The following is a 20,155-nucleotide window of genomic DNA, read 5'->3' as shown; positions in this document are numbered from 1 at the left end:
CAGAGACTTGGCCTCCACAGCCTTCTGGGGCAGAGCATTCCACATATTCACCACTCTCTGGGTGAAAAAAGTTTTTCCTCAACTCCGTTCTAAATGGCCTACCCCTAATTCTTAAACTGTGGCCTCTGGTTCTGGACTCACCCATCAACAGGAACATGCTTCCTGCCTCCAGCGTGTCCAATCCCTTAATAATCTTATATGTTTCAATCAGATCCCCTCTCATCCTTCTAAATTCCAGTGTATACAAGCCCAGTCGCTCCAATCTTTCAACATATGACAGTCCCGCCATCCCGGGAATTAACCCCGTGAACCTACGCTGCACTCCCTCAATAGCTAGAATGTCCTTCCTCAAATTTGGAGACCTAAACTGTACACAATACTCCAGGTGTGGTCTCACCAGGTGTATTAGGTGTATGGAGCTGGATTACAGATCATCTGTGATCTTGTTAAATGGGGAAAGAGACTCTATGGGATAAATGGTCTTTTCCTGTTACTACATTGAAGGCCCGCACCATCTCGCTGCTACTATTTGGCAGGACATATAGACGCCTTTCATTCCACACCACCAGGTTCAGGGACAGTTATTACCCTTCAACCATCAGGCTCCTGAACTGGCATGGATAACTTTAATCACCACAACTCTGAACTGATGCTGCAACCTACAGACACACTTTCAAGGGCTCTTTACAACTCATGTTCTCAGTATTTTTTTCATTTGCACAGTTTGTTGTCTTTGGCACATTGGTTGTTTGACAGTCTTTGTTTTTCATAAATTCTGTTGTATTGCCTTTTTTTTTCCTGAGAATGCCTGCAAGAAAGCGAATCTCAAGGCGCTATGTGGCAGGGGTCCCCGACCTTTTTTGCACTGCGGACCGGTTTACTATTGACAATATTCTTGTGGACCAGCCGACCCGGTGGGGGGGGGGGGGCGGGAGGAGTGGGGTATGGTTGCCCACGGACAAGAGTAGAGCCAAATATGTTGTTTACACAGAGACTACAATGACCATGAAGCCTTGTGCGGGCACCAGTGCGCATGTGTGCTTTGCATATGCGTGTACATGCCGAAGTTTTCTACAAATTGTTTTTGGCGATTCTATTGGGGGGGGGGGTGATGTTAATCATGACCGGAATATAGGTGATAAGTGGCTAATACACTTAATTTCGTTTCTAAAAGGGTTTATCTAACGAATTTAATATTAAACACACAGCGCATATTTTCCTCGCATGAATACAGCGATAAGTCAATTATCAGGGAAGGACAGGGGAGCTTGAAGTAAGTATTGAATGAACTTTCAGTTGAAGTGGCAGAGGCAGGTTCAATATTATTTAAAGAAAAATTGGATAGGTATATGGACAGAAAAGGAATGGAGGTTATGGGCTGAGTGCAGGTCAGTTAGACTAGGTGAGAGTAGCGTTCGGCACGGACTAGACAGGCAGAGATGGCCTGTTTCTGTGCTGTAATTGTTCTATGGTTATATAAGTAAGTCAATAGCATCAAAACATTTTAAGTAATGTTTGGATATTAAACACACAGCACATATTTTCCCTGTATGAACATATAAAATCATTGCAACACACCAATATCGCTGAATCAGTGGGAGCCCTGAGCTTGTTTCCCTACAATGAGATGGTCCTATCAAGGGGTGATGGGAGACAGCGATACTCAAACGGGGTTCCTTATGTCCAGTCTATTCCGCAATTTAGTTTTCGTTGCATTCATTGCAGAGATACGTTGGAAATGGAAGCAACGTTTTCAGTGCTTTCGTGGCTATCTCAGGATATTTAGCCTTGACTTTGATCCAGAATGCTGGCAGAGATGTTATGTCAAACATACTTTTCAGCCCGCCGTCATTTGCAAGCTCTAGGAGTTGATCTTCTTCCAGCACTGACATGGATGACGCGTGGGTAATGACCTCGCATGCGTAATGGCTCAACAGTGGGTGTGAGGAAAGGTGCAGCTGACTCCTATCGCCAAATCATATCGTTTCCTCGGGGCCCAGTAGCGCATGCTTTGCGGCCCGGTGGTTGGGGACCGCTGCAATATGGTAACATACGCTACCTGTGAACTTGGATCTTTTTAAGGATTTGTGAATCCTCATTTTCAACCTGGGCTCTTAATTTTTTGTTTAAATAATAATTTTCAGGTTCTGCATTTTGCCGGTAAGCCTAGTATTTTTGCCTCTTCATAATTGCCCTTATAAAAAGATTGAAAAAGAAAAGACATGATTGCCCTTGAGTAGATGTGATGAGCCACGTCACTGAGCTGTTACTGTGTTTTTGTACTAGGTGTGCATCCACAACACTGTCGAACAGCAATGTCTAGTTTTAGACCCAGATGGCAAAAGACCGGTCATATGTTTCCAAGTTGTGTGTGATTTGCAGGGGAACCTGCAGGCAGAGGTGTTCTGCAAGCCTCTTCCTTTTGTTCTCATCTCTAGCAGAGTTTGCAGTTTGGGTGGTGCTTAGAACTAGCCTCAGCAAGTAATTGCAGTTCATGTAGGTGGTGCATACCGCGACCACTGTGCAGTGATGGTAGACGGTGTCAAGGTTTGGAGAAGTTGATGGGTGCCAATCAATTGGGATGCTTTATCCTGGATGTCAAACTTCTTGAGAGTAGTTGGTAGAAAGGCCTGTGAGTGAGTTGCCTGATGCATGATACTCGTCCTCTCACCTGAACTGAGTCAATACCAGCCTCAAAGTCCAATCAGGAGGGACAGATGACAAGGGAATATATACCATCGGACTAGAACATGTCCAGGCATCATCCCTGATAAAGATAGCAGAGTTTGTCATCGAAACATTGGTTAAAGTGGATACCTGTACCCAGCTGAAAGCCAAAAAAGAGTTTATCTGTAACCTGTAGTGTTGACTTGAGATGATTTTACAGTTGTGCATCACTACATTGATTTCCCTCCTCTATCAATTCAGCTCTGCTCAAAACTACATTAATTACATTTCTAGACTTGGCTATACCAATCCATTCTGAATAAGCTGGAATTCAAACATTTCTGCTTCCTTACCAAGTACCAATATATAAAACCATAATGCTCACTGTCTTGTTCTGGCTCCCAGAGCAGTAAATCGTACCGAACATTTTAAATCACTCTTTGATTTCGCTCCTGTAACTCCTTCAGCTTTGTCCTCCTCCATTTCTAATCCATTGCACTTGCACAATTTTTTCATTGCTGCGTCGGTAGTTTCCCTTAAATTTGTGGCCATGCTGACTAGGCCCCGGGGCCTGGCATTTCCTGCTCACACCTCTATTCCTCCTCTTTAGGACGCACTTTTAAAGCTTTAATTTTCATCAATTTTGTCTTCATCTGGCCTAATATCTCCTTGTCTGTCTTGGTGTAAAAATTTGCTTAATAATCTTATGAATTACTTTGAATCTGACTATGTTAAGACATTATTACAGTATGTCAGTTTTTGTTTTGATTCACGGATGTGACTAGGTGACCATTTTAAACCCTTTGAACAGTGAGCATTTTTGCTGTCGGACTGTACAGCACATTTGCCAGTAGTATTTATACTATAATAAGCACAAAGAGCAGAAATGGATTCTGTCTCTCTCCTTATTTTCCATAGTCCTCCTCTTCTTGCCTCTCCAACTATATTTAAGTTTTGTGAGACGTGTGCTTGTTGGGAAACAAATAATGCAAGAGACAGGACATCTCATCAGTTATCCTAACCATACAAAGAATTGCTGTGCAGTAACATAACCAATTTAGGCAACAAAGCAGCAGTTTTGATTTCCAACGAGCTGATACTGAGGTCATACAGCCAAGGTAATTGACTAACATTATAGCAATTAGTCTAGGAAGATTGGGTGTTGTGATCAGCTGAAAAGCCATTTGTCTGATACAAGGGATTAAAATTCTGATAGACCTGATAAAGGGTCTCGGCCCAAAATGTGGATTGTTTCTTCTATGAACATTGACTGTTTTTGTGTGTGTTGCTCAAGATCTCCAGCATCTGCAGAATCTCTTGTGTTGAGATTAAAATTTATCTTGATTAAACAAAGGACTGCACTTAATTACTTAAATCACAATTCACACACAAAATGCTCAGCAAGTCAGTTAACATCTGTGGAGGGAATTAAACAGTCGGTGTTTTGGGCTGAGATCCTTCATCATGACTTGTTTATTTCCCTGCATAGATGTTGTTTGACTTGCTGAGTTCCTCCTGCATTTTGTGTGTGTTGCTCAAGGTTTCCAGCATCTGCAGAATCTCTTTTGTCCTTGGATGTGGTTTCCTGTCGTAAGTGACAACTTGATACTAGTTTCCCCTGAAGCCATGAAGAGTTGTTGTGGCAGAGATGCTTTTGCACACGTGTTGTTGAGTGCTGTTTCTGTATTTGATAGTACTCGTTGTTGGAGAGCAGATCTGTGGCAATGAAGGAACAGTGTGAAGAGCGCATTCAGGAGCTTCAACGGCAAACCCCTGTGGCGAGTGAAGCACGACATACAGGCAACATCCAGGAGGAGGTATGGAAAGTGAACTAGCGGCGTATTATGTTTTCATGTTTTTAAGCACACCTGAGGTGCAGATTAGGTTTTTGCTAAATTTTGTTAGATTTTTTAAAATGGTATTTTAATTTTGTTTGTTGCCTTCCTGTGAATCAACTCTAGCCAAATTATGAATGTTGTTTTGTTGCCAACCACTTGAAAGTCATCCAAGATCAAAATGTGTGACGTACTATCACAGAGATTTAGAGCACTTGATGACTAAGGACTGCCTGTGGTGGTCCACTCTATTATTTGTTGCCGTGATCCAGAGTTTAAAGATGAATATCTGGTGGATTCTCCAAAGTGATTCGGCTTTCTGCCTTGCTGAGACCTAATATTCTGAGTGCAATGGCCAGCATGGATTCATTAGTTTAAAGCTGATCCTGGGGTGTTTGCTGTGTGTATCCCTGTACTATATAGTTTTTAAGACTGTTAGAAAAGCATGTAATTATATAGTTTGCTAAAGCTATAGCTTGAGAATGCTTAATGGTGATGTTCAGCAGGATTAAGGGAAGTTTCACCTTCCCACTGATTCCTTCATTGCCTTGCAAAATTGAGCTTGGTGCCTGTGTAAACGATGACCAAATTTTTCTCATAGGTGAAGAAAATCATGAATGGTGTGTTTCAGTCAGTGCGAAGAGAGTTTGATCTTGAAGAAATGTACAGTGGAAGATCAGTTCTTGGCATCATCATGAACACTATCAAGGTATGGACTTCATCTGGCTGGTAGCAACTGCTCAGGCTTGGTTTGTATGCTTGACACCGGGGTAATGTGGTTCATTGTGTCTGATATAATCTTTCCTTGACTTGTTCCCCTTGTATTACAAAGTAAATGGTATAGAGCTGATACATCAATTCTTATGTGACCCAGGTGGATAGTCACTGTTGTCACCTATGGCAAAGGTTGATTTGGACCTTGGTCTGTTCTTCAGTGATGCAAAATCCAGTGCAGGAGTTCATTTCTGCATGTCAACCACACAGACTATTTCAAAACTTAATATTTTCAGTCCATCAAGCTACACCACTCACTGGGCAGAAAAAATCAAGGATTCACAACTTCTGAGAAAAGAAATTCTCCATCTGAAATGGAACTCCAAATTAGTCGAAGCATACTTTGGGACAGGATTGCTCTAATATTTACTGACAAACAAATTGACCCTGGCAATAAACTGTCAGTTATTGTTCAAGTATAATGTTGGCACCCCAAGTTGATATCCCATGTCAGGCATCAAGTTACCAAAGAGGCACTAGAAACGTGCTCTGCACTCTTGAAGGGGTTGCCAAAGTGTAACGTGGTTAAGGGAATGGAAAAGTACATTGAGTTGACCGTACTGTCACAGTTGGTGAGCTAGATGTGGAGGTAGGCTGTCTGATAAGGCTCAAAGCAAGAAGGGAAAAAGCAGAATTTATGGAAGAAACTAATTATTTCTCCCAAGAACAGCAAACTAAATACAGAGTGTAGAAGTGGTTGCATTTTAGTTACCTATAGAAAATTGACAATGGTCATTGCTGCTGTGCATAATTGACGGTGGTGTTACCCAGTCGGTAATACTCCTGTCTGAACAGAACTTACAATTAATGAGATGGTGCAAGTTCAACCCTATCATATTATGTTAGGAAATTAATCCTCAAGCAGAGTAATCAATAATAAACGTATAGAAGAACAGAAGTCCTGGAATCTTCTGAGCAACTGTATTTTTAAAATTTAAAATTGCAACATGGAGACTTGAAACTCAACTCAATTGTGTGTGTTGACCTTTACACTTGGAGCCAAAAGATCTGAAGCCATTTTGTGCATCCCTTCAAAATTCCTTTTCTCATTGACGCTCATCCAAGAATCAGCTTTATTCAGCATTTACATTTGCTGTGGTGTGTTGGTACAACAACATTCCACATTATGAAGCCTGATACAATTCGTGCTTCTGTCATTAATCCTTTCAAATCTCTGGCATTTAGTTTGGTGTTTTTGACAGCTTAGTTCTTATCCCTTTGATAATCGGAAAGGGTGCTGTACATACCCACCAATTTAAAGAGATCTTTTATCTGTCCTCATAAGTGAAGTGACTTGCAGCATTCTGAATTATTGAATAACATACCTCCCTCCAAGAGCAAAGTATGACTTGTTCTGGGATTGGCCCACAAATCATCAAATGACTTAACTAGGTGGTGTGACAGTGCCAGCTGGCTATTCAGGCATTCAGTTAAACCTTTTGCTAACTTCATCAGCCTCTAGAAATGTGCAGGTTATTGGACTGAAATCAACAACTGTGGGCCCTTTAGTCCTTCACCCTTCCACACATATGGCTGTCCTTCAGGACAGCCATATGTGTGTTGGCAAGGAATTCAACCCAAGATTATTGTGCTCAAGTCTCATTCTAAAGCACTCTACATAATTAATTCAGCAGGTCAGGACTCTAAAGCTTGGTTGGATCCTTTCCATAGCACGTAATATCTCTTGGGTCTCCGAGGGGACCTGAGCTACCATGATGTTAGTTTTACAGACCTCTCTCTCTTACTCTTCCCCATCAGGCTGTTACCCTCGAGCTCTTGGTCCAATACCAACCCCAGACAAGAAGCGACAATGAGGATGAAGAATCTGAGAGCGAAACTGAAGAGAAGGCGGAGTCTGCAGTCGAGAACCAAAATGTTAACGTAGATACCAGGATTTCTGAAAGAGAGAGTGGAGCAATGCATGAAGAAGGTCCCACAGCAGCAGAAACGGATCAATTAAATGAGGTGACTTTATCATCTAGCCACCATCCTGGGACTGTCGAGTGTGAGGAAGATCAAGCTGAAGCCCAGGATTTGAAAGCCTCAGAGTTGGAGGAGCCAAAGATACCTCTAACCCATGCTCCAAATATTCCAACTCTTCCACAGATTCCCTCTACAGGAGAGGATCTGGTGAACGACACAAGGCACTTGGAGAAATCGATGGGCGAAGGTGGTGGGGTAGAAGTGTTAACACCTTTACCTGACCCAGAAGATCTCCCTGACAGCAAAATATCTCACCAAGATGCCATGGTCAAAGAGTGTGAAAGGACACCAGAGAAGAAATGTGATCTGGTGGGTGAAGTGCAGGATGGTGAACTGGGGAGGGATTCTCTTCCAGTCAAGTCAACAGCTGGCGAAAGACAGGAAGAGAAATCTCAGGCACACGACAATACCATCTCTGAAACTCGGAAAGTAGTTCAGCCTTTGGAGACCCTCCCAGCAGTTAATGGGAACAAAGGGAGCCCTGAAATCCCAAAAGGTTCGGCATTTCAACCAAGCCAGGCTTCCTCGGAGCATGATGCCTTGCATGTAACAGAACATGGCTCCAGTACTGTGAAAGCAGGCCCAGAAGCTAAATCTGTCTCCTCGGCAAACTCTTCCAGGTAAATAGCACTTAAGGGGGTTTATGGTCAATGTTAGTCCATTGGTTTAAGTGAGTACCAGGCTGAAAAAACAAATCAGGTCGTGTAAAAGGAATTGTGGGTTGATAGGGAAGTTTTTTTTTAAAGAAAAATAGTCCAGGACACATAATAGCCATAAATTTTTATAGACTAATTAATGAAAGCTATCATAAAAAAGAGAAAATTGAGTTTAATTAATAGTCAGGTTTTTGATGATGTAACAGGGGTTGATGAGTACAATGGGCAACTTCAGTTTTTGGTGACATAGAAGCTGGCTGTAGGTGACAGGAAGGAGGTGATAATATTTGAGGATGCAGGTTAATTATTGGAATGACAGATGTATTGGAGTTGAAATAATATACAGAAGTGTGGGCTGATAAATGTTTGCTTGGCAGACTGAGGATGGATAATATAAAAAGTACAATTGTAAATGGAGTGCTGGATTGGAAACTTGGCTGCATAAGTCTTTGAAGGTGGAGGACGGATGGAGAAAGCAAGTTTAAAAAATGCTGCCTAGAACAGACCAAGAAGAAGAACAAGATGGTTATGATGAACTTTTATAAAAACATTTATTTTACCATAACTGGTTATGGTTGTTGCACTCTGGAAGGGTTGCGGGAGTGATGTTTAGGAAATGGAAGAGGCTGGGGTTCTTTTTTGATCATGAGTAGGGAGCTGCTCAGAAACAATGTAAGGTTGTGTTATATATACAAACTGTTGGTGGTGGATATCAGTTGAAAAGAGGGAGTGGGAAGCAAAGATAACGTGAAGAAAATTTTTACACACAAGTGTTTAGCATTTGGAATGCATTGCCTGACATGGCAGTACAATCAAATCTTTTGGAAAGGGATTTGATCTCTGTGGAAAAAGAGCAGAAGCAGTGGGACTGGCTGCATTGCTGTTAGAGAATTGGCATGGGTTTGAACAGCTGAATGACCACTTGCTGTTACTTTGCGGTCTCTGTGACAAAAAGCAAGTCTATGGGTTATGATCACGGGAGGGGAAACGGAGGTGTCGTGATCACACAGAACTCTGTTCAACTTGTTCAAGTGAGCATGAAATATTGCAGTGTAGTTGAGTGATTACCCTTCAGAGACATGTAATGTGCTGTAATTAATGTTTACGGTAAAGAGATCTCTTTTTTCAGAATCAGTTCTAATATCTCTGGCACAAACACAAAGTCTGTAGATGCTGGAAATTCAAAGCAACACACACAAAATACTGGAGGAACACAGCAGGCCAGGTAGCATCTATAGAAAAGTGTAAACGCTTGTGTTTTCGGGCTGGAGGGTCTGTCCAGTCCTGATGAAGGGACTTGGCCCAAAATGACAGCTGTCTGCTCTTTTCTATAGATGCTGCCTGTCCTCCTGAGTTCCTCCAGCATTGTTAATATCACTGGCGTATGTCATGAAATTTGTTTTGTGGAAACATTAAATTACCACACATAATTTCTAAAAACTATAAATTGCAATAAGAAATGTTTTAAAAATTGAAATAAGTGGTGCAAAAGGAGGAAAAAGAAAAATATTGAGGTGGTGTACATGGATTCATGGTCCATTCAGAAATCTGAAGGCAGAGGGGAAGAAGCTGTTCCAGAAACGTTGAGTGTGTGCCTTCAGGCTCTTCTACCTCCTCCTTGTTGGTAGAAATGAGAAGCGGGTATGTCCTGAGTGATGGGGATCCTTAATGTGGATGCTGTCTTTTTGAGGCATCGCCCTTTGAAGGTGTCCTGAATGTTGGGGAGTCCAGTGCCCATGATTGAGCTGGCTGAGTTTACAACTTTCCGCACCTTTTTCCAATCCTGTGCAGTGGCCCCTTCAAACTAGATGGTGATGCAGACTGTTAGAATGCTCTCCATGGTATGTCTGTAGAAATCTGCAAGAGTCTTTAGTGACATGCCAAGTCTCCTCAAACTCCTGATGAAATATAGCTGCTGCCTTGCCTTCTTTGTAAGTGCATCAACATAATGGGCCCAGGATAGATATTTAGAGGTGTTAATACCCAGAAGCTTTAAACTGCTAACCCATTCCACTGCTAATCCCTCAATGATGCCTGGTGTGTGTTCACTTGACTTCCCTTTCGTGAAGTCCTCAATCAGTCCCGTGGTCTTAATGACGTTGAGTGCAAGGTGGTTATCGCGACACCACTCAACCAGCTGATCTGTCTCACTCCAGTGCACCACCCCATCACCATCTGATATACTGCCAACAATAGTTGTGTCATCGGCATATTTGTTGATGGTGTTTGAGCTGTGCCTAGCCACACAGTCATGGGTGTAGAGAGAGAGCAGAGCAGTGGGCCAAGCACACATCCGTAAGATGTGCCAGTGTTGATCCTCAGTGAGGAAGAAATGCTTATTAAATCAGATTAAAAATTTGAGCCATTTTGCCTCTGATTGCCCATTGTTCCAGGTTTGCTTCCCATCTTGCTTAGCATTCAAGACAGAGGCCATGTGTAAAATGCTTGGTGCTTTATGTTGTCTTCCATAAAGCTTGTTTATTTTTACACCATGAGACTCTGATCTTTTAGATTAACTGGGAAGCAAACCACGGTGGGGGGGGGGGGTGGGAATTAATTTTTACACAGCTCACTGTCTCCAGCAATAATGGAATCAGATTCAGTTATAGAACTGTCTTACACTGTAAGAACATAAGACATAGGAGTAGAATTAGGCCATTCAGCCCGTCGAGTCTGCTCCACCAATCCATCATGCTGATCCTGGATCCCACTCAACTCCATACACCTGCCTTCTTCCCATATCCTTTGATGCCTTGACTGATCAGGAAACTCTCAATTTTCGTCTTAAATATACCCACAGACTTGGTCTCCACCACAGTCTGTGGTAAAGCATTCCAGAAATGTTCATTAAAATGGATTTTTAATGGTGGGTTTAAGGATTATGGAACTGACGAGCAGGTTCTTGGTGAAGGGTTTCAACCGAACTATTGCCTGGACAAATCAGAAATCATGTCTGACTGCAAAGATTCATCCACTGCTTGAAGATCAGAACGCTGCCTTCAGATTGGGAGATAAGACGACTAAGTTCAGCAAGAGCTGCAGGCTCCTGTGTCATCAGAGGACAAAGCGAGAGTGCTCCCAGAAAATGCAGACCCCTTTGTGATACCAGGGATACACGCCGCATGTGACAAGGTATACAAACCATAACACATTGCAAGTCCATCCTGCGTGTCAACGACAGTGATGCTTCCCTTCCTGATGGGCTGAATGCCTTCTACGCATGATTTGACACAATGACTGATGTGATATTGAGGAAAGCCCTCTCTCTCCCCAAGGAACGGGGCCGCAGCCGAGTTGAGAAGGATCCTAGCCAGGCTAGACCGATGCAAAGGACAACATTCATGGTCAGGAACTGGGGGATTGTGTGGCCCAGCTGACAGAGGTCTTAACATCTTTAATGCCTCTTTGCAACAATCCACTGTCATTGCCGGCTTCAAGGCAAAAAACATCATTCCGGTGCCCAAAGGAGCGATGGTAACTTGCCTAAATGATAACCACCCAGTAGCACTGACTTCAACAATTAATGGCGTGCTTGTGGATAATGGATCATATAAAATCTCACCTTCCAGCTATATTGGACCCTTTCCATCTCCCCGTAACTCAAACCAGTCCACTGATGATGCCATAGCCTCGGGCCTCCACTCCATCTGGTCCAACCTGGGAAACGATGCCTCATAGGCTGGTTGTTCATCGACTTCACCTCGGTGTTGAACACAGTCATCCGTCAGAGGCTGGTGGGTAAACTGTCCTCGTTGGGACTCCATACCCTCTCTGGAATAGGTTCTTGGACCCCATTCAGTCGAAGCTTGCAGCAAATTCTCAAAGCTCATCACACAGAGCACTGGTACCCCTCAGGGTCGTATGCGCTCACTCCACTGCACACTCAGCACTGCGCTGCCAGATTCAGCTCAAATCGCATCAAGTTTGCTGATGATGCTACAGTGGTTGGCCTGAGGATAAACAATGATGAGTCGGTATACAGAGAGAATGTAGAGATACTTGTCAGTGGTGTGAGAATAACTATCTGAGTCTCAGTGTGGTCAAGACAAAAGATGATCGTGGACTTCAGGAAGGCGCAGGTCGCCCACTCTCCATTGCACATCAATGGCCCTGTTGTGGCAAGACTGAAGAGCACAAAGTTCCTTGCTGTACACATGACGGACGATCTAACCTGCAGTCTCAACACCTCATCGGTCAAGAAGACACAGCAGTGTCTCTACTTTCTGAGGAGACTGAAGCATGCAAGGCTCCCTGCCCCCATTTTAACAGCTTTCCACAGGAGCACCATCAGGAGTGTCCTGTCTGGCTGCATCGTTGTGTGGTACGGAAGTGCCTATTGCCGTCAGGAAGGAGGTACAGGGGTATCAGGATTAGGACCACCAGACTGGTAACAGCTTTTTCCCCCGGGCTGGGAGACTAATGAATACCCTGCCACCACCGGGGTCTCATCACTAGGACAGCGAGCTGTTTAGTGTGGACCTATGCTGCACATTTCTCAAGCATTTTGAATTGTAGTTTGTGAACTTATTTGTGGTAATATTTAGTTTAATGTGCTATGTGTGATAAATGTATTGTGGGTGTACCGTGGCCCGGGGAACATCGTTTTGTTAGTTGTGTATATGTACATGGTAATAAACTTGAACGAAAACTCAATTTCTTTCCTCCTACTGCTGTTCTACCTGCTGAGTTCCTCCAACATTGTGTTGCTCCAGATTCCAGCATCTGCAGTCTCTTGTGTCAGCCATAATTTAATTAAATTTCATTCCTCTGTTGTTAACTTTATTAAAGGGATCTGACTAATTGCTTTGAAAAGATGTTTTGGTATATTCTTAAAGAGGTGATCATTTGAGTAGATTCGTTCACCTAAAGACCCTTCTGACATGTAGGATTGCATATGTCCTTCCTCACTATCTGTTTTTATCTAGTGATTGACACTTCTGCCGAGTCGGAATGGTTGGCTTTTCCATTACAGGTGCCACTTCCCAAATACTAAAGGATACCACAACTGGTTCTGGGTTGAGAAGGGGAGGGAAAGTGCAGGCAGCAGCCCTCCCAACCAAGGAATTGTGGCATAGTGGGAAAGGATGTTGTACCATTCCTATTTTGAGGCCCGCTGCCTTTTGTTTTAATGCTAAAGGACTGCTGACCGGAGGTACCTGTCACCTGCTCTATCGATGAAACAGCACTTCACATCTTGTTAGTGAGCAGTTAACAATATATGTAGATCACTGTTACACTGCAGTTCCAGGCCACGTGGATTTACCAAAGACTAATGATGAATGGAAGCACAATATTAGTATTGAGAAGTACAGCTCAACTCAAATTCTGTAACCCCTTGTCACTCCCTATTTCAATAACTTTCAACCTTTCAGCTCTGTATTTATAGATCAGGAGAGCTACCCTTAGTGTGGTGCACAACATTAACCCCTCATTTAGCATCACTGAAGCAAATGATCTAACTCACTTGGTACAAATCAGATCCATTACAACATTGAACACAACTTTAAAGAATTTTATTAGCCGTAAACCACTTGTACTGTCTTGAGTCGTTCTAAAGACTAGACTTAATTTTCCATTAGTTAAATAATTATCAGTAATTTTTTTTGTTGGTTTGCAATTGGCTTTAAAGGTTCAGGGACAAGAAAGTTAATGAGGATAGTACATTGTTTGATGCTGCCATTTTCTCTCTGCACTCTTTTGCTAATTGGGTACCTTACTTGTCCGGCCCTGATATAAGGAGTAACTCGTCCCTCCAGAAATATAAACCTACCTTCAGAGACATTGACTTGGGCTGTCAAAAGAAACCACTGACCTTTCGTGACTTTTACCATTTAGCCTTTTCAGTGACGACGACGATGAGGGCTTGTTTAACTCGGCAACTCCCAAACTGGGAAAGACAGCGAAACTCTTGGCCAGGAAGGAAGAAGAGGAGGAGGATGATGAGGAGGAAGTGGTAAGTGAGATGCTGACTACTGGAACAGTGAAATGAGGCGAGAGCCCTAAATCATGGTGATGTGCACGATATAAAGTAGTGTAAGTGTTTCAGTCCCTGAAGAATGGGAACCGTTTGGCTCTATAAGAGCCCAGCAGACCTTTTACATACAGGGGGGTTTTGAGATGCACAAAGCCTAGTTTTGTAAGAATGGGTACAGTATCTAGAAGAGAAAACCCTCTATGTGTTAGCTGATGTGGCTGGTATTGACCCCTGCCTCTGGCCCATCCTCAATGAAGGGTTCTTCTGGTCTTGTCCCACACACTGGGGAGAGGACAGCCCATAGCCAGTCCAAAGAGCAGCTTCTGTTATATTACCTGGTGGTACTTACCAGCCATATATCAGCAGATTGAAACCCACTAATCTTCTTTGACAACCTGGGACAACAGGAGCCTGTGGTTCATCCTCCTAGATTGTAAGGATTTTGTACAACACTGTGCAAAAGTCTTAGGGATGTACATCAATTCAACTGAGAATCTGTGGCTGGACTTGAAAAGGGCTGTTCACTCATGATCCCCACGCAATCTGACAGAGCGTGTGCAGTTTTGTAAAGAAGAATGGGGAATAATTGCAGTGTCCAGGTGTGTAAAGCTGATAGAGACCTGTACACACAGACTCGAGGCTGTAATTGCTGCCAAAGGTGCATCTACTGAATAGTGACTTGAAGGGGGCGAGTAATTATGCAATCAATTATTTTGTGTTTTATATTTGTAATTAATTTAGATTACTTTGTAGGGATCTGTTTTCATTTTGTTATGAAAGTCTTTTTCTGTTGGTCCGTGTCCAAAAAAAAGCCAATTTAAATCCACTGTGATTCAATGTTGCAAAACAATACAACATGAAAACTTCCGGGAGCCGGGGTGGTGGTAGACACTGTACATGTGCTAAGACTTTTGTACAGTACTGTAGATGAGTCTTAGCCATAGTGAGGAACCAACCCCTCGATCCTTTCTTAAGAAGATGGTGAGGGTAAATATTTTGGGTATGTGTTGGCCAGTGAGCAAGGTATCCCTATGTATATAATATCGGTACCCGTCAGAAAAATTATAATTGGAACCCTTTTTATTCCCCAGAAGCTTGTTTGATGCACCTGAATACTGATGCTAGTGGGGCCATTGTGTGATTTGGCATTGTTTTTCCTTCTCAGAGTATGAAGGGTCGGCCACCACCAGCACCACTGTTTGGGGATGATGAAGATGAAGATGACTTTGACTGGCTGGGATGAGGTTGTGTTTGATGATGCAGTAGAGTTACTGCGGAGAGAAGTGGTTTGAAAGGACGTCAAGGTGAATCCAACACCTTTCTGGAAAACATTGCTTCTACAGTGCTTAATCTGATGGAACTTCACATTCCAAGAGTCTTCATTTTTTGTAACCTGCTGATCACAGCCTCCTGGTGCGAAGCTGTGTCCCTAGTCAGCACTGAATGAACCTGTGGATGAAAGTGCACTAACTCTGATCAAAATCGGTAGTGTTCCTGAACATGACTTTAATTTTATTTCTAATCCTTGTCAGATCTCGGTCAATTTTTATCGCTGTGACAGTATTGTTCTTGGGCAGCTTGAATCCAACTATCACTGTGTCTATCAGTTAGCTTGTGAATATTTTCCCCTCCATTTTCATCATGTCAAATTGTTTGAGTGACACATGAGAGGAACAGAACATTGTCCTTGTCCTGTGTGTTGGGTAGAATTCAGCATTCATTCACAATAAAATGATCCCTGTGCCTTAACCTTAGTCACTTGGCCCAGCTCTTCCATTTTCACGACTGTCCCTTGCATGCACAGGGTTTCCATTTGGAAGCCTTCATTCTCAGAAGACAATGTTAAAGCCCTCTTTCCATTAACAGGTTGCTTTCCATTTAAAATTAACTGGTTAGCAGCTCCATAAAAGGAGCACAGCCATGGTTACATTAAGAAGGATGCTTCAATGTGTTTGTGACGGGAAGACATTGTTTGCCTAAAATCATTTGTTTTGAGGCCTTGCTGCTCAAGAGAAAAGGTTTTCAGTTCTGTCACAACTGCACCAACTGAAATGGCTTGAACTATGTTTTCTCCTTCTCCCGGTAGTGTCAATCCAGTTAGTTGGTTTGCTCTGTAAGAGGGCAGCTACACACTTGGCTATCCAGTCTAGAGGAAAAGGTCTTCTACTGATTCTGTTGTATCCACTAGCTCCTTGGTGCCCATTGTCACTTCTTCAGGCAGGAGCCTGACACCAGCATATTGAAGCCCACAAGTCAAACTAAAATGGTTCTTCCTCTTTTCCTGCTGGTTTTATGGATACAAAACACTGCCGTAGTTAGGAGATACAGTGGTTAGCAGGCTGGTGGAAATTGTATGCCTGAGAACTGAATTCTAACCTTGATCTTGGCAACTAATGAGACCAATTAATAGTTGATCTGTGGATTTGGATGAACAAGACAGGCCGCTGCTTCGGTCAGCTGAAGCACATCCGTTGTTCTGCTTCTGTTCCCTGATTCTCTTTCCCGTAGCCTCTTCTTACTTGAACTCTGGATTTCTATTTCCCCCTTGTCATAGAGAACCTGCCAACGTGATTAGTATCTTTTGCAAGTACTGTATAATTATGAACTCACTGGCTTAGATTATCTTGAGAAATGTGAGTATTTCCCTCCATTAGTGCCAGGAAGCGGAATGCACACGGTATGAATGCAAAGATCCTGAACTTCCTAGTGGCTGGTTACTGAAATTGACTGACCACACACCGGACTTGACGTAGGGTCCACAACAGATCATCAGCTTCCTGCGATTTCCCAACAGGTCCATCAACTCCACACACCAATGGCTTTTAGCGGCAAGCTTCAATTAACCTTACACTTTTTAATTAAAATAACAAACAATGGAAAATTATTTAATGGAATGGATCTGATTTTAAATTTGTTAATTTTTAATATTTTGAACAATATTGAATGTTAGAGACATTTGAAAACGATGACATTCTTTGCCAGCTGATAGTCCATGCAGATGGCTATGAAGACATGTTTGTGGATGAGATTTGATTTTCCTTGCCTGGTGTTGCCAGAGCTTTGCTGGGTTGTTGGATCTGACTTCACAGGCAGAGTTGTTGCTTGAAGATCCTGGCAGTGCAGACTCAGTGTGGGAGTTGTGCTACCTCTGGGAAATTCTGGAACGGTTTATTAAAGTGGAGGCAAATGCAGGCTCAATTCAGAGTGATGTGCATTGACTTAAGTATCTCAAAGGATTCTGAATCTTTTCCATATGCTTTCATACAGATGTGTTAAAACTAGTAATGTGTATAAAACTTGGCTCATATTTAAATTGATCTCTTCTTCAGTCATTGTTTTTTTTCTCAATTATAAGTTTGGAGGTGACTGGCTGTCTTGTTCTTCAGGAAGGTACCACCTAATTCTCTAGTTTATCTGCAGAGGCAATTTCCTGCCTGATATAATCTATTATCAGTGTTAGATACTGGGTTTGCTGAAATAGCTCTGAAAACAGAAATGGTAGAACAGGAAGAGGCTATTTAGATCCTTCCTCCATCATCCAGAAGATTGATCTTGTCCTGTAATTTCCACCCACCATCGCATAGTGGTTATGCTTTACAGTACTAGTGCCCCAGGTTTAATTCCTCCTTCTGTCTGTAAAGAGTTTCTGCATTCGCCCCATGACCATGTGGGTTTCCACCGGGTTCTCCAGTTTACTCCCACAGTCCAAAGACGTACTGGTTTATAGGTTAATTGGTCATTGTAAATTGTCCTGTAATTAGGCTATGGTTAAATTGGGGATTGCTGGGTGGTGTGGCTTGAAGGACCAGAAGGGCCTACTCCGCACTGTATATCAATCAATAAATAAATTCTCATTACCTCGCAACTCTGACTCTGCCTTTAATAATCACACTGCTCCCACTCCTCATTCTTGTTATTCTCCCACTTACAGCTGAGCTCCTCAAACAGGACAGTTAGTTAATAAAAATACTCCATTGTGATTGGTTTAGTGTTTCCAGCTGGACTGGTACTTGCAGCAAATCTGTGAATTATCAGCAAGTGTACCCTCTGATGTTCTAAGGACAATCCCAGGCTACAAGTCAAAGCAAATCACACAAGGAGAATTTGTCCTTTATTGGAACAGTATCAATTTGCAATGTATATAATTGTAGGATTGGAATTTATAGCATACAACCATACAAGTGCAAATATTCTGCATATGACAATAAATTAAATATCTAATTTAAAAACATGCTTTACATTCATAGGATAAAGGAGCAGATCAGGCCATTCAGTCCATCAAGACTACCCCACCACTCAAATCAGAGCAGATTTTTTTTTTCACCCCCATTCTCCAACCTTCTCCCCAGAACCTTTAACCCCTATACCAACTATCAAGTTCTGCCTTAAATATACCCACTGATTTGGGCTTCACCTTCCTTTGGGGCAAATCTTCTATCATGTAACATGCACTCAAATAGCTTTTGACACAGGATATTATTGAAGGTATAAGGAGTAGTGGAGGCACTGGGTTGTAAAACCTGAAACAGGACAGCAAGTGGGAAAGGGAGATTTGCATATCCTTTTGCTTTCACAGAGATAGGAATTGGATCTCAGAGCACAACTGGAGTTTGCGAGGGGAGAGGCAGGACTGGAACAGTAGAAATGACAGTATGTTGAGACAATTGGGTGTTAATTCTGCCGAAGTTTGTAAAACTAAAGAAAGATGTTCTGAGAAAAGTAACCAGAAATATGCTGTCAAATAAGACTGCACAAACAACACCAGAGCAAAGCAACAGCAAAGGGACTGGGGAACAGCAGCACTAGGCAATTCTTCTGTTTCAGCCGTTATTTACTTATCCATTACTAGCTCTGGACAAGGAGGATATTCGGTTGAGAGACCCTGTCTCCAGCAAGTGATTCAGGGATAGGAAATGAGGGGGAAAGTCAATTTTTGCACTCGATGCTTGTCAGTTCAAGCATCGTGAGATTAAATTTGCCTTTAGCACATTCAACAGTGAAAGAACATGCTTTTCACATCAATGAACAAGAGGAAAAACTAGCATTCAACCTGTTGCACAATAAAATGTTAGCTGGATAGATGGTTTTTTAAAAAAATTAATAAGTTTACTGTCTGTAACCTGTATGTTGCAAACTTTCGACTCCAGTCTAACGTGCTCTCCTTGCTCAATTTGAAGACAAATAATGGTGTTGCATTACAGGTCAGGAGGAAAATTACACCTGCCTGACCTTACCAGTCTGCAAATGCCTTTGTAGATGTAATATTTCAAACTGCTTTATGGATAATTTGGATGAGGTTGATCAGCAAAGGAGACGTGGTTCAGAGTGACACAGCCCATGTGGCTTCACAGTAGATCCATTACACCAGCTCCCAGTTTCATTCCAAGTAGCTCCATACACAAATACCAGCAACATGTGGCAGCAGGAGAAGTCAAGTTTTCATTTTCTATTCCATTTTCTCTGTCTATGCAACCACTTAGTAAGAAAGCAAGTTACTAGAGCACAAATCCATGGGAGCTCAACATTGGCCAACTCACATCCTTGCCAATACAACTGAGGCCTGAGCAGGTGCAGATCATCCATCCAGGAAGACATCAAGCCAGTCTAGGAGGAGTCTATGCCACAGTTTTACTGAAAGTAAACATCTTCGAGGTGGGGGTAAAGGGGAGGTGTAAGGCACGACAGGAGGTGGTGGCAGATCTGTGGGACAATGACACACAGTTAATAACTGATAAAAGTTATCAAAAGCAAACAATCATGACAGCAGCTCATCTCAGAACAAGGTCAGTCAGCTCTTGCTACACCCAGGATCCCATAACCCTACTCAAATTTTCATTGTTGAAAACCACAGAGAGACATGGTCAGGAGTCATTAAGAGGGATATAATTGAAGGGGAAATCAGGAGAATAATCCTACAGATTTCACAGGTTAGTCAAGTGCTGACTTGTTTTCAAATCGTGTTTTTAACAGTTGCAAATAAGTTCTTGTGATTTGGGCTAATGAGGCAGTTGGAAATGTGTGCAATCAATACTAATGGACTGGACTTTTATTTCTAAAATTTAAGTCATCCCAACTTATTGCAAGTTATACAGACTGCCTGACATGCAGTCACCATTATAGGCTAAAGTGATCATCCTTTTCAAATAAGTATTACAATACCCCACAGGACAAAATATCCCCAACCCTTTTTTCATCAGATGTTTTTTCACCTCTATGCAAGAATAGTGATGGCACTTCAGTTTGCCTCAGAGAAAAACCTAGAGTGG

The 20,155-nt window shown here is 42.4% G+C and overlaps 2 protein-coding genes across 18 annotated transcripts in view; one reads left to right on the top strand and one right to left on the bottom strand.

Moving 5' to 3' along the window:
- Positions 1-17,763, top strand: part of LOC134359947 (FK506-binding protein 15-like) — an 81,227-nt gene extending 63,464 nt beyond the window's left edge. For 6 of the 11 annotated variants that reach the window (XM_063073823.1, XM_063073822.1, XM_063073827.1 and 3 more), the window contains exons 25-29: positions 4,362-4,484; positions 5,104-5,211; positions 7,035-7,879; positions 13,751-13,868; positions 15,055-17,762. In XM_063073823.1, coding sequence (XP_062929893.1) covers positions 4,362-4,484; positions 5,104-5,211; positions 7,035-7,879; positions 13,751-13,868; positions 15,055-15,132 — 1,272 coding nt within the window. In that variant the 3' untranslated portion in view covers positions 15,133-17,762. Of the gene's footprint in view, positions 1-4,361; positions 4,485-5,103; positions 5,212-7,034; positions 7,880-13,750; positions 13,869-15,054 lie in introns of all 11 variants that reach the window. The other 5 variants (XM_063073830.1, XM_063073829.1, XM_063073831.1 and 2 more) reach the window with 3 other exon arrangements.
- A 210-nt stretch (positions 17,764-17,973) lies between these two features.
- Positions 17,974-20,155, bottom strand: part of lrsam1 (leucine rich repeat and sterile alpha motif containing 1) — a 77,912-nt gene continuing 75,730 nt past the window's right edge. For 3 of the 7 annotated variants that reach the window (XM_063073834.1, XM_063073835.1, XM_063073839.1), the window contains one exon: positions 17,974-19,589. The gene's annotated coding sequence lies outside the window, so the exon portion shown is untranslated. The remainder of the gene's footprint in view (positions 19,590-20,155) is intronic. The other 4 variants (XM_063073838.1, XM_063073837.1, XM_063073833.1 and 1 more) reach the window with 3 other exon arrangements.

Source organism: Mobula hypostoma, chromosome 21 (genome assembly GCF_963921235.1).
Source record: "Mobula hypostoma chromosome 21, sMobHyp1.1, whole genome shotgun sequence".
Taxonomy (NCBI): domain Eukaryota; kingdom Metazoa; phylum Chordata; class Chondrichthyes; order Myliobatiformes; family Myliobatidae; genus Mobula; species Mobula hypostoma.
Note: the sequence above shows the minus strand (reverse complement) of the source record. Positions and strands in the feature narration are given on the sequence as shown.